Source organism: Rhinatrema bivittatum, chromosome 16 (assembly GCF_901001135.1).
Source record: "Rhinatrema bivittatum chromosome 16, aRhiBiv1.1, whole genome shotgun sequence".
NCBI classification, from domain to species: domain Eukaryota; kingdom Metazoa; phylum Chordata; class Amphibia; order Gymnophiona; family Rhinatrematidae; genus Rhinatrema; species Rhinatrema bivittatum.
Genome location: NC_042630.1, coordinates 3798195 through 3812949, shown reverse-complemented (window position 1 = coordinate 3812949; position 14755 = coordinate 3798195). Strand labels below are relative to the sequence as shown.

The 14755-nt window shown below is 48.2% G+C and overlaps 1 protein-coding gene across 2 annotated transcripts; it reads left to right on the top strand.

Moving 5' to 3' along the window:
- Window positions 1-235: 235 nt before the first annotated feature.
- Window positions 236-10729, top strand: LOC115078004 (extracellular calcium-sensing receptor-like). 2 transcript variants are annotated; one of them, XM_029580542.1, is made up of 7 exons: window positions 236-611; window positions 2032-2258; window positions 5374-5665; window positions 5912-6751; window positions 8473-8700; window positions 9023-9146; window positions 9394-10729. In XM_029580542.1, exons 2-7 carry the CDS (start codon window positions 2050-2052, stop codon window positions 10317-10319), a joined length of 2619 nt encoding a protein of 872 aa, XP_029436402.1. In that variant the 5' UTR covers window positions 236-611; window positions 2032-2049; the 3' UTR covers window positions 10320-10729. The 2 variants fall into 2 exon arrangements, with proteins under 2 accessions (XP_029436402.1, XP_029436404.1); XM_029580544.1 differs by lacking the exon at window positions 236-611 and having other exon boundaries at window positions 882-2258.
- Window positions 10730-14755: the final 4026 nt, after the last annotated feature.

Sequence of the window (14755 nt, the reverse complement as noted above, 5' to 3'; positions counted from 1 at the left end):
AGGCGGAGCGGAGGCGCTGGGCCTGCACCTGCTGAGACGGTGGGGAAGCGAGAGGAAGACCGTTCTGCCTGAGAAGACGGTGTGACGCAGGCTTGGTGCGGCCGCGGCAGCCACGGGAGACCGACACCGCGTGCCCTGGGCCGGGACGCTCCCCAGCCCCTCCTTCCCCTCACCCTGTGCAGGCTCCGATCCCGGCCCGGCCACGTGACTTGTGAATTTGCAGTCACACAAATAGACCGCTCCCCCCCCCCCCCCCCCCCCAATGCACAGTGGTGAGAATCTCACGCCACACGCGTGTAGTGTGGGGAAAGGCGCTAGTGACAGGCAAGCAAGGGCACTTCACCAGCTTTCCCCCTCCTCCGCCCGCCCCCAGATAGGAACCTGAAATCAAACAGCAGGGAAAGCACTGCAGACCCCAGCGGGTCACCCCTCACCCCCCCTCACTTCATTGCCACGAGGGATCCTCTGCGCTCATCCCGGGTTTTAATAAAATCTTTCCATCCCCACCACGTGCACCGGAGAGGCCTTTACCCGTTCCCTGCCCCCCGGGCCTTCCCACCCCCACTGCAGCCTCCTGTCCTGCTCTCCCTGCTTCCATCACTGCCTTCCAGGTAATTCTGGGGTTTCCCCCCTCCCCTCCCCTCCCCTCCCCTCTGGGGTTCCCATATTTACAAGTCCAGTCTCATCTCGCAAGTGCTGAAGGGAGTCTGAGGAAGCTCTGGGCCGGTTTCCGAGAAACGCTACTTCCCGCTTTCGAATTTCGCACGGAAAGGCAGCGTGGCCCCCGCCGGGCCGGAGAGGGCCCTCCCCCTGAGGAGGCAGACTCCCGGCACAGATCAGAAGGAGAGCGCGCTATGATCATGATTATTCTTGCTATTATTATTATTATTATTATTATTACTGGAAGGCCGCGCCCTCTCTCTCTCTCTCTCTCTCTCTCGCTCGAGTTTCCTCTGCCCTGTGGTTTTTCTCAAACCTCAAACTGCTGAAAGGCAAATTCTATCTGTGAAACGAGACCACGTCCGTGAGCTCTCGAGACCGCACGCATCTCCCCCACTCAGCGACCCGGAGCAGAGATCCTCGGGGCCGATGGGGGCGGCTTGTGGTCATCTCTCTGAGAGATATTATCTGCTAAGCCACGAGGCAACTGGCACGGAAGCCCCTCAGCAAAGTCTTTATCTGACCCCCCCGGGACTTTATCAGCAGAATCCAGAAACGTTTTCTGGCCTCTGCTCCAACACAGGACGCACAAATCCAAGAGAGAAGTTGTAAAATAACAACAACACCCCCCCCCTGTGCCCCCCCCCCCCCGTGCCCAGCTGCAGGCGCTCAGGCCTCTGGCTGTCATAATTATAGGCCGGGCTGCACCTGCTGGGTGCAATCCTGCCTCCCCCCTGGTCGCAATGGAAACTCTTCTCCTCCCACGGGATTAGTAAACGTGGCCAAGGGGCAATTACAGGGGCGTTCCGGACCCCGGGGACGCACCGCCGGGGATGGTTGGGGGAGGCCGAAGTAGAAGGCAGTGATTAGGCGCTGAGAGACTCGGTGATGCCTGAACTTGTTTGACGCAGCTGAGGGTCGGTGGGGGGGGGGGGGGGAGAGCTCGATCCCACCCACCCCCTCCCCTAGCTCTGGATGCTCTTTTATAAAGAGTTGCCCTCACTCTCGGGGCCACCACCTTCTTCCATCTCAGAGCCCCTGGAGTGAGCCTAGGAGCAGGAGGGACGCTGCTTACGACTGTGCGAGCCGAAGGGCGAGACACCAGCGAGAGAGGAATCGGGAATATTATCTGTTATCTAGATTTAGCTCAGCAAATTACATTCAGGCGCAGGAAGTATTCCCTGTTCCCAGAGACCTAAAAGCCTGTACCTGGCCTACGACCTAATTACGCAGTCTGAGCTCTTTATAATTCGTAGATTACTAGGATAGGCTCTGCATTATTTTTCAATTTGTCTTCCTGTTTTAACACCTCTGCTTTTAAGCATCCAAGTCTTACTTATTTTTCATAAACATATTTCCTCGCCTATATAGAGTCATGCAACAGTCACCATGAAGGCAATACTGGTCCTAACATTAGGGATTTTAGAGAGCCGAGTCCTCACAACAGAGCCGCCAAAATGTGACCTGCAGATCCTGAAAGGGTCCGGATACAGCAGACCTGGAAAGGTGGACATCGGTGGGATCTTTGCTATCCATCGCAGTGACGTCTACCCACAACCTCAGTTTACCAAATTCCCAAAGCCCCAGTACTGTAAATTGTAAGTGGTTGTGATGTTGAAAATACTGATGATAGTAGAGAAAGGAATAGGGTAAGGATGAGGTATTTATCAGGACTATAAAAACAGTGATGATGGGTCGTTATAGAGATGATGCTGAGAAGAATTCTGGGGATAACGTCAATGGTGGTTGTGATGTTAAGGATGATGGTGGTCATAATGTTCAGAATGTGACGATGGTGGTTGTGATGATGTTCAGGATGATGATGATGATGATATTGATAGTGGGAATCATGATGATAAAAATGATGAGACTGATGGTAGGTGTGACTCTAAGGATGATAGTGCTGGTGACATTGAGGGAGATGGTGGTTATGAAGTTCAGAATGTGATTATGAAGATGTTAAGGATAATGGTGGCTGTAACACTGTGGATGATGGTAGTGGTGACATTGAGGGAGATGGTGGTTAGGATGTTCAGAATGTGATGAGGGTGGTTGTGATATTAAGGATGTGATGATGAAGATGTTAAGGATGATGGTGGCTGAAACACTGAGGACGATGGTAGTGGTGACATTGAGGGAGATGGTGGTTAGGATGTTCAGAATGTGATGATGGTGGTTGTGATATTAAGGATGTGATGATGAAGAAGATGTTAAGGATGATGGTGGCTGTAACACTGAGGATGATGGTAGTGGTAACATTGAGGGAGATGGTGGTTAGGATGTTCAGAACGTGATGATAATGGTTGTGATATTAAAGATGTGATGATGAAGATGTTAAGGATTATGGTGGCTGAAACACTGAGGATGATGGTAGTGGTGACATTCAGGGAGATGGTGGTTAGGATGTTCAGAATGTGATGATAGTGGTTGTGTTGCTAAGGATGTAATGATAAAGAAGATGTTAAGGATGATGGTGGCTGTAACACTGAGGATGATGGTAGTGGTGACATTCAGGGAGATGGTGGTTAGGATATTCAGAACGTGATGATGGTGGTTGTGATATTAAGGATGTGATGAAGATGTTAAGGATGATGGTGGCTGAAACCCTGAGGATGATGGTAGTAGTGACATTGAGGGAGATGGTGGTTAGGATATTCAGAACATGATGATGGTGGTTGTGATATTAAAGATGTGATGATGAAGATGTTATGGATGATGGTGGCTGAAACACTGAGGATGATGGTAGTGGTGACATTGAGGGAGATGGTGGTTAGGATGTTCAGAACGTGATGATAGTGGCTGTGATGCTAAGGATGTGATGATGAAGAAGATGTTAAGGGTGATGGTGGCTGAAACACTGAGGATGATGGTAGTGGTGACATTGAGGGAGATGGTGGTTAGGACGTTCAGAATGTGATGATAGTGGTTGTGATGCTAAGGATGTGATGATGAAGAAGATGTTAAGGATGATGGCGATCCTAATGATGAGGAGGGGAAGAACAGCCTAGACTGTGAGATGAGGATAATTATAGAGGTGATGGGTGATGTAGAGAATCTCTGTTAAGATTAAAGGTATGGGAAATGTGTTTTTATTTTTATTTAACAGATTTTATATACCGACCTTCATAGTGAATAACCATATCGGATCGGTTTACATTTAACAAGGGTATAAAAGGAGTAACAAATTCAAATGAGCGAAAGATAAACAATAGGTAGGAATAAGTCAAAGTTACAATCAACAGGGAGAGAGAACTTGGAAGCTTGCAAGCAAGCTGGAAGGAAGGTAAGGCCGGAGATAAACCAGTGATACCATAAGCGTAAGGTTACGAGCTTAGAGGTGCTTTAACCTGGGAGAGTCAGAGTCAGAGTCAGAGTTATTGTTTTGTTGAACTTAGAATTCCCTGAAAGCTTGTCTCACTTCTTTGATCTCGGTAGAACTCTCTTTCAACATCTGCACTGCATTATTCATGTTTACCACTTCCTTGGCTCTGTCTCTGCTGAAACTGTATCTTATCTTGATTTCAGCAGCTGTCTGGTCCGAGGGCTCCTTAGTCCAAACTCTTTCACTTTCAGTGTGTTCAGAATATTGCCATTCATCTCATCTCCTATACCAAAAAAATAGGACCATGTCACCCAAATCCTGAGGAAACTCCTGAGGCATAAATTCTCAGACCCGAGAACAGGAAGGATGACTAGTTCATTTTAGCCGAATATTTTTAGGGAAATTTCAGCTGAAAATAACTGAGTAGATTTTCAGCTTAAAATGTTCTTATGTCTAGCCAGGCAAAATCTGACGTCCTTGATTTAGGACTGCTAATTTTGTGGCTAAGGTTGCCCCATTAAACTGAAAATCATCTCTAATCTTTAAGACATTTGCTCACCCCAGGAACACCCCTAGAGTTTTCCCGTTATTGCTGGCTACACTTGCTCACTTTGTGAATTTAAGAGGCTAAGTTAACAGGTCAGAGGGGGTGGAGGGTGCCGTTTTAGAAACAGAGGTTTAACTGGCTCACTCCCACTGTTAACCAGTTAAACCTTTTGAAAAGTGGCCCTAAGATCTCGATCTCATGTAGTGTCCAGTTCAAAAGAGCTTTCTTTGTTCTACGAAGTCTCCCCTAGACATATCAATGCCTCTTTTCCTGACCCTGCTTCAGTCTGTCTCCCCTACTCTTCTATCTTCTGTCTCCTGTCTGTGCCAAGTCTGATCCACTCCCTTCTGCTCTCCAATCTCCTGTCTCCTCCGTATCCATTCCCTTCCTAATACCTCCGTTCTTCTAACTGCTGCCTCCTTCTCCAAACATCTCTTCATCTCTCCCCGTTCCCTTCTGTCCCAAGGCTTCTATCCATCTCTCTCCTTACCATCTGTCCATCTCTTCTCTCTGTCCCAAAAATCCCTTCCCTCATTTCCTCTACTCGTCTCCTCTTTCTCCCAACATAAAATTCACCCAGAGTTGAAGGCAGTTTTTTCTGTTTTGCTGTCCCCGCTGTCTGCTGTGACCTCCTAATTTCTCTGCCTCTATTCAAATGCCTTCTAAAGATACATCGACCGTTTCTCTCTTGTTCATGAGAGTTTAGTCTTACCCCGATCTGTAAAAGTGCAGAGAAGATGTTTATAATGTGTCTTATATGCGCACAATATGTCATCATAAAGTGTTATGACTATGAAGCCTGTTTATGGTATGGGACAGATCATACCAGCTTTCTTTTGAATAGATTCGACTTCACGATATACGCAGCCCTCCAGGCCATGATATTCGCCCTAAGTGAAATCAATCAAAGCTCAGACCTTCTGCCAAACACAACCCTAGGTTTCCGGCTCCATGACTGCTGTGGTGTTGAAATAAGAGCCATCGAAGGAACTCTCTGGCTTCTGTCTGGAGGGGAAAACATTGTACCAAACTATTATTGTGTCCAGACCTCAAAACTCTTGGGTGTCATAGGGGGAACTACAACAGCAACAACTCTTCCTATGGCCAGGATACTGGGTCTCCATGGATACCCACAGGTCAGTGTCTATAATGTGTACATCTCCATCTCTCTGTCATCAGCAATATCTATATGGCCATCTATCTAAGCCATCTATCTATATATCCATATCTATCCATCCACATCTTTCTCTCTCTGTTGTTTTCAGTATCCTCTGTCCAGCTCTCTATCTGTTGCCACCTGTCTCTGCATCTATCTCTCTATCAATAAATGTTTCCATTGAGACTCTGCAGAGTTCCTTCTCCTCTAAATGTGTCCTCTCCAGATCAGCAGCACAGCGACCTTACCCAGTCTAAGCGACAAGCGGCAGTTCCCATCTTTCCTCCGCAATGTCCCTAGTGGGGACACCATCTCTATTGCTGCTGCCCGCCTTGCCCTCCACTTTGGATGGACTTGGGTGGGGGTCCTTTACATCGAGAATGACAATGGTCTCCAGAATAGCATAATAGTACAAAGGGAGATCAACAATGGTGGGGGCTGCATTGCCTTTGTGGAGAAGATCCCAACACTGCCCTCACAGAGTAGGATCTTGCGGGTCGTGGACACCATCAAGAGATCTTCTGCTAGGGCCATTGTGGTCATCACTACTGAACCACAGCTGCTCTTTCTCATGGAAGAGGTCTTCAGGCAGAACATCAGTGGGAGGGTCTGGATTGCCTACCACACTTGGTCAGTCTTCTTAGGAGTGAAAAAGAAAGAGATGGTGAAGGTCTTGAGTGGGACTCTAGACCTGGCCTTGACATCCCATCACATGCCTGCCTTCAAAGAATTCCTGCTCCAAATCCATCCCTCTATCACTCCTGGTGACACTTTCACCATACATTTTTGGGAAGCCGCCTTCAACTGCCAGTGGCCCAGTGGGAGGCCCAGCGAACTTGCCGAAAACAGCACCGTTAATGGCAAGAGAGTATGCAGGGGACTGGAGAGGCTGGACAGCCTCCCAGATCACGTACTGGACGTGAACAATTTCAAGCTGTCTTACAACGTGTACAATTCCATTTACGTTTTGGTGCACAGCCTGCACATGCTGCTTTCCTGCAAGGTTGGAGAAGGGCCCTTCGGTGACGGAAAATGCGCTGACACTGCAAAGTTTCAACCCTGGCAGGTAAACATTTCTCCTTTTACAGATAAATCTAGAGCTTTGAAGTGGCCTTAAGATCTACATTGGTGAAAATGTATAATAATCATTTACATTTTATATACACTTTCTTTTGTACAAATGTATTCAGTATACAATGACATGCATGCTTGAGAGAGTCTTCCTATTGCCATAAGAGTGTGCTTAGTATATGTAGAGCAGTAAGGGGATCAAGTTAATAAAGAAACAGATCCAGGTAATAAATGGTTTCCTTGTAGGCTATATTACATTTATTGGACCAGATGACGATGGACAGGAACCTACCAGGCCCCACGATGTTGTACAGGAGCTCTCCCAGAAAAAATGAGATTCTTCTTCAAATGACGTTGGATAAGAGTTTTCCAGGCCACACAAGGCACTCCTTTAATCCTTGTCTAAAGAAGGGATCCACATATCATTTCAGGATCTCAGGATCACCATAGGAGCAAACTAGGTCATTTATATTACATTACGTTTTTGCAATTATATTATTTTGTGAATCCAGTAAAAGATATCACAGGGTGTAAAGAATCCAATTTTCTCGACATGAGAACATCTTGAAAGAAATCCAAGTTGAATTTTCAGCCACTGGCTATTAAGAAATTGTTGGAAAAGTTTGCGACAAACACTTTGGGCCTAATATTGAGTGCTGTCTGGTTGCCTAAGGTAGCCAGATAAACGTTTCTGCTGCATATACACAGCTTTCTTCAAGTCAGCGGATAAGTTTATCTGGCTAACTTTAGGGAACTAAATAGCTGACCCCGCTAACACTGAATATCAGCGTTTATCCGGCTACATTAGCTGGACAGGTGACCCCATCCCACCCCAACACTCACTTTTGACCAGATAAAGTGTTAGCCAGCTAAGCAGCAGCCTCTGACCGTAGCCAGATATCCAAATGACATCATTTAACCTGCTAAGTCCGAGCTGGAGATTGGGTTTCTTGTTTCTGAGCAGAGATTTGTGTTTACATCCACAAAAACTGAGCATTTGCCCAAGTGCCAAAATAAAAAGTGAAATACTAACTACAGAGTGTACCAGAGAAAGCTTTCTATGAGGGGAAAAATATTCACCCTTTGTAATGTTTGCAAAACCCAGCATGCGGCAAATCTGGGGAGTTTCTCCACTTTCTGACCTCCACCACGGAAACTCTTCCAAGAAGCCGACGACACATGCAGTCCCAAATCTGCTTTATTAAATTAGTGGATTAGGGTTTGTGCATCTATGGTAGCTCGAACGGTCAGTGGGTTAGGCTACAGTCAGAGGAAATCAGAGCTTCAGTGCTCTTTATTTACAGGGGTAGAAAACTCAAACAAAATGGCAGCAAACGAAAAGGAAACACTTCAGCAGTTCCCCTGTTATCCTCAGGTATTCCACAGTCCTTACACAGAAAAGTCTTGAACCAACCTTTAGTTGTAAGTGGTCTTAGCATTTGTTAGAAATCTGTCGGCTCCCAGGGCCGGTCCCTTTACCCTGCGGCTCTCTATCTTAAGAGGCTGGGGGCTCGGGCGGGATAGTTGGGCCCGGTCCTTTAAGGTAGCCTGAGGAAGCTTCCTAGACACTCCCTCACAGCATCCTTAGTCCCAGGCTGCCGTGATTTGCCAAAGAAAATGTTTTGGTTTTTTTGCCAAGGTCAATCTGCTGCACATGAGGTTCACTTAACCTTTCCACCTTCCCCCCCCCCCCCCCCCTCCCATTCTCCTTTCCAGTTCCTCCACTATGTGAAAAACGTGCGTTTCCGGAATAATTTTGGGGACGAGATCTTCTTTGACCGCAACGGGAATCCCCCTGTGGTCCTGGACATCATCAACTGGCAGAGCGATGCTAGTGGCGCCCTGCAGTACGTGCATGTCGGAAAGTTCAACCTCAGCGCCCCCGAGGGGCAGCAGTTCATCGTCAACCGCAGCGCCATCATGTGGAATGGAGGACTCACTAAGGTCAGGTGCAGCCAGGCCTCAGGAATTCAATCAGTCTCCCGCTCTTTGACTCTGATTTTCTGCTTCTCTCATTCATCATCTTGAATCGCACCTCAGCCACTGATTTAACTCTCCTCCTGGCTCTCTGATCGCATTACCCCACTCTTAAGCAAACTTTACTTTTCTCATCGGGCCGACCTTTCCTCCTGACTTTAGGGAGCAGTCGGCACATCGGAAGCAATGTCTACCCTGCAGGATTTCATTTAACCTTTTCTTCTCCTGCCAAAGCTCTGGGAAGGTTTTATAAGATCTGAGCAGGTCTCTCTCTCTCTCTCTTTTCCAGACCCCCATCTCTGTGTGCAGTGCAAGTTGCCATCCTGGATACCGAAAAGCCGCCTCCCTTGGACAACCCATCTGCTGCTTTGACTGTATCCCCTGCTCGGAGGGAGAGGTCTCATACAAGACAGGTGAGACACTCTCTCAGCCACAAAACATGCGGCATGTTAAAACCAAAAAATAATGGAATAAACTTTCATAATTCCTCCTGAACCCCCAGATCGAATGATCTCCTTAAGTCCTGGTTTTTAAATCAGTGGCCAAGTTGCTGTATTTGCCCTTTTCCAATGCTCATCAATCCCTCGTCACTTCAAAGAATTGTCCAATTTGCTTTTGAAGTTACTAAAGCTAACCTTGGCCATCTTGCTGTTTTCAAAGATTCAACGGAGTGCCTCAGGTGTCCAGATGACCACATGGCTAATGCTAGAAGAGACGCCTGCCTGCTGAAGAGTCTTGACTTCTTATCCTACGAAGAACCACTGGGGCTGTCTCTCTGTGTCGTTGTGTCCCTCCTCTTCCTGCTAACCAGCCTCATCCTGGTGACTTTTATTAAGCACCGAGAGACCCCCATCGTCAAGGCCAATAATCGGACCTTGAGCTACATCCTTCTGGTCTCCCTCAAGTTCTGCTTCCTCTGTGCCATGATATTCCTAGGCAGACCCAAGATGGAGACCTGCTGGTTCAGGCAGGTGTCCTTTGGCATCACCTTCACCATTTCGATTTCTTCTATTCTGGCCAAGACGGTGACTGTGGTCATTGCCTTTGATACCTCCACGCCTGCTAGTGGCCACTGGAGGAAGCTGCTGGCATCTAAGAGGCTTCCAAACTCCATTGTGGTCCTCTGCTCCCTCATCCAAGCCATGATCTGTGCCCTCTGGTTGCTGATTTCTCCACCTTACCCCGAGCTCAACACACATGTGGAGGCTGGAAAGATTATAGCTACCTGCAATGAGGGTTCCCTGGTGATCTTCTATGGCATGCTGGGCTACCTGGGGTCCCTCGTGGCCCTATGCCTGGTCATAGCCTTCCTGGCTAGAAAACTGCCAGATTCGTTCAACGAAGCCAAGTACATCACCTTCAGCATGCTGGTCTTCTCCAGTGTATGGATTTCCTTTATCCCGGCCTACCTAAGCACCAAGGGCAAGTACATGGTGGCCGTGGAAATATTTGCCATCCTGTCCTCCGGTGCCGGGCTGCTGGGGTGTATATTTATCCCCAAGTGTTACATCATCCTCATGAGACCCGACCTGAACACCAGAGAGAGTCTCCGAGGGAAGAAGAGCTTCAAGTCCCAAAAATATTAATGTAAAACAATCCCTAATTTCTGACAGCCATAGAGATAATGTGGGCATGAGTCACTGGACAGAGAAATGTACAACACAATGAGAGGGAAAGACTTCAAGGCCCATCTCTCCTTCCTACCACAATACCATGGATCCAGCTTCACCTCCATCTTCCCTGCAGCTAAGGATCCTTTGAGCCTGTCCCATTCTCTCAAATTCAGGTAGCGTGGGTGCCTCTCACCTCCCATGGGAAGCTGTTCTAAGAAGAAATACTACCTTATTCCACTCCTCAGTCTACCCACTCTGAGCCTATCACGACCTCTTGTTCTAGAACTTTCTTTCCTCTGAAAATGGCTTGCAAAAGGCAGGAAACAGAGAGTAGGATTAAATGGACAATTTTCTCAGTGGAAAAGGGTAAACAGTGGAGTGCCTCAGGGATCTGTACTTGGACCTGTGCTTTTCAATATATTTATAAATGATCTGGAAAGGAATACGATGAATGAGGTTATCAAATCTGCGGATGATACAAAATTATTCAGAGTAGTTAAATCACAAGTGGATTGTGATATATTACAGGAGGACCTTGCAAGACTTGAAGATTGGGCATCCAAATGGCAGATGAAATTTAATGTGGATAAGTGCAAGGTGATGCATATAGGGAAAAATAACTCATGCTGTAGTTACACGATGTTAGGTTCCATATTAGGAGCTACCACCCAAGAAAGAGATCTAATCATCATAGTGGATAACACATTGAAATCGTCGGCTCAGTGTGCTGCGGCAGTCAAAAAAGCAAATAGAATGTTAGGAATTATTAGAAAAGGAATGGTTAATAGAACGGAAAATGTCATAATGCCTCTGTATCGCTCCATGGTGAGACCGCACCTTGAATACTGTGTACAATTCTGGTCGCCGCATCTCAAAAAAGATATAATTGCGATGGAGAAGGTACAGAGAAGGGCAACCAAAATGATAAAGGGAATGGAACAGCTCCCCTATGAGGAAAGGCTAAAGAGGTTAGGACTTTTCAGCTTGGAGAAGAGACGACTGAGGGGGGATATGATAGAGATGTTTAAAATCATGAGAGGTCTAGAACGGGTAGATGTGAATCGGTTATTTACTCTTTCGGATAATAGAAAGACTAGGGGGCACTCCATGAAGTTAGCATGGGGCACATTTAAAACTAATCAGAGAAAATTCTTTTTCACTCAACGCACAATTAAACTCTGGAATTTGTTGCCGGAGGATGTGGTTAGTGCAGTTAGTGTAGCTGGTTTTAAAAAATGTTTGGATAAGTTCCTGGAAGAGAAGTCCATTCACTGCTATTAATCAATAGGGAATAACCACTGCTATTAATTTCATCAGTAGCATGGGATCTTCTTAGTGTTTGGGTAATTGCCAGGTTCTTATGGCCTGGATTGGCCACTGTTGGAAACAGGATGCTGGGCTTGATGGACCCTTGGTCTGACCCAGTATAGCATATCTTATGTTCTTATTATTAATAATACCTTTGAGGCATTTGAATGTCCTATCCCATCTCTCTCTCTCTCCTCTAGAGTATACACATCTAGGTGCTTCATCTCATTGGTGTTTTGGGAGCCCTTCTCTGGACCACCCCCACTCTGTCTAGATATCCTTTTGGAAGGAAGGTCTCCAGAACTGGATACAATATTCTAGATCAGGTCTTACTAAAGACCTGTAGAGAGGCATTTTCGCCTCTGGCTCTCACCACTGCCATGGTAAACTGGTCCAACCATATTGTTTCGCCTGATAATAATAATGAAAGTATATTTACATTTACACATGTAAAAGGTTCTGTGGTCCCGTCACTCGCTCTGTGCTCCTTCCAGCACTATGGCACTCTCCTCTAGGAGTGACCGCCTTAGTACAGTCCAGGGTTTGGAGAGAGAAACCTGAGAATTTTCTGGTCACAAGATTTGTTGCTGAGAGAGACGTCTGGTCCTCTTGGGAAGAGTTTGGCATTTAGGGAACCTGCCTTGTCTCCTGGAGTCCTGTATCAGGCACAGAGACCCACAGAGGCAGTCCCCTGTGGTGGTGGTGCTCTTAGCTGAGGACGCCATCGGGGGTGGGGAGGCAGGGAGCCTGTCCCTCTGGTGTAAGTTTTGTGCATGAACCAGGATGTATTCAGGAGAAGCCGCCCCTCCCGGGCTGAGATGCAAGCATTGGAAGGATCAGGTTATCAGAAGGGCTCCTCGGGTGTCAGGGAGCCCTAAAGCAGAAGAACAGGCGTGAGGGGTAACTCTCCGTGATAAGTCTCGCTACCACTTCAGGGACTCTGTTTGCTTAACGACTGAAACACTTGCACTGGTTTGCTTTGAACTGTTTTAGTAAAGGCTCAAAGTCTGCAGCACCCTCCCACCTTGGGTCCTGAAGATAATCAGCAGAGGACCCGTGCCAGGGTTTTACAGGACTGAGTCAGGACTACGCCCTGGTACTGAATGTGCCCCCCATTTAAACTTTGTACTGGGGGGAGGGCTGGAAGGACTGCTCTGGCCCATTCACTGTGTTACTGTAGGCGTTCTTATAAAGTTATTACCCTGGCAGCACAGTTACACACTCAGTCAGTCTGAAGGGACAGCAGAGCTGCATGAACCTAACGTCCTTCTGACCGCCCAGCAGGGAAGCAGACATCCCCTGCACGTGGTCAGCAGCACTGACCCCCAGATCTGGGGAGGCGCTGGGTCCCTGGTAACTGCATGACCCTTGGCCTCTCTTACCACGTGGTGTGCACTGCACGGTGCTGTCAGACTGACGGCACATATCGTCCCCAATTGTACCACCTTCTCTTACTCTTCAGGGGGTGAAACCTTCTGCCCCCTTAGCCACGGTGCCTGTGTCCACCCACCTTCCTCAGCCCCCCCCCCCCCTCCCCGTGGTAAAAATGTCATGTGAAAGGTCCCTGCTTCCCTGAGAAAAACCTAATGGTAACGCTGTGTATGCAGGAGGCGGCCCCAGTCCTCTCCTTCCAGTGCATTTCATTTCACCCCAGGAGCTGGCGTGGGACTGGTGTTTCCAGACCACGCACACAGGGTCACGTCAGAGGCCCCAGGACTCCTGTGCGAGCTCTCAAGGACTCGGGCATCCACCCCTCTTCTCTAGCCAGGGTCACAGCCGGCGAAGGATGACCCCTTCTGCTCCTCTCCTCTCCTTCCTGTCATGTGCAGCAGAGATGACATTAAATAACCACAGAGTAAGAGTGCAACGCACACGTGTACACCTGCCCCGGCGCAATGCCCCTCTCCTTCTCCCCAGCAATACTGCCCCTGGTTCAGTGGGGTACAAGAGGCTACGCTGCCGATTCCCCAGTTACCTCAGCCAGGGAGATTCGAATCTGCTGCCTCCCTGACCATCCCCTGCAGAGCGAAAGCTTTCTTCACTCTACCTGGCTAATCAGGTCAAGGTCAGGGGGGCATCACCCCGAGCTCACCATGACGGCTGCGGCCGCTCATGCCCAGTCTCATACGCATCCTGCTGTCAGAGAAGGGACACTGCTTGAGAGCGACCGTCTCTGTTACTCAGTATAATCAGCCGGCCTTCACGGACAAGTCTTATCACTGGGTCTCCTTTCTTTACGTTCCCTGCTATAACTTATTTCTTATCTAATAACAGTTTTTGGTAGAAGAGATTTGCACCTTTAATTATGGCCACACCCCACTCTTCGATTGTCCATGCTGTAAGCAAGCTTTACCTATATCAGTGAGATTCCTGCATGGGGCTTTGATGAGGATCTGCTCTTCACCTCTCTATGCTGTATTCATGCTTTATGTGTATCAGTGTGACACCTGCATGAGGCTCTGATGAAGATCTGCTCTTCAGCTGTCCATGCTGTATTCATTCTTTACGTGTATCAGTGTGATATCTGCATGAGGCTCTGATAAAGATCTGCTCTTCAGCTGTCTGTGCTGTGTTCATGCTTTGTGTGTATTGGTGTGACACCTGCAGACCTGTGTGGAGGGGAATGGTGGGGCGGGGGGTGTGACAGTACTGGAATAGCAGGGGGTGCTGCAGGGCAGGAGTGAGGTGCATGGGCAGAGCTGTGTGTGAGGGTCTCAGTACTGGAATAGCAGGGGGTGCTGCAGGGCAGGAGTGAGGTGCATGGGCAGAGCTGTGTGTGAGGGTCTCAGTACTGGAATAGCAGGGGGTGCTGCAGGGCAGGAGTGAGGTGCATTGGCAGAGCTGTGTGTGAGGGTCTCAGTACTGGAATAGCAGGGGGGTGCTGCAGGGCAGGAGTGAGGTGCATTGGCAGAGCTGTGTGTGTGAGGGTCTCAGTACTGGAATAGCAGGAGGTGCTGCAGGGCAGGAGTGAGGTGCATTGGCAGAGCTGTGTGTGTGAGGGTCTCAGTACTGGAATAGCAGGGGGTGCTGCAGGGCAGGAGTGAGGTGCATTGGCAGAGCTGTGTGTGAGGGTCTCAGTACTGGAATAGCAGGAGGTGCTG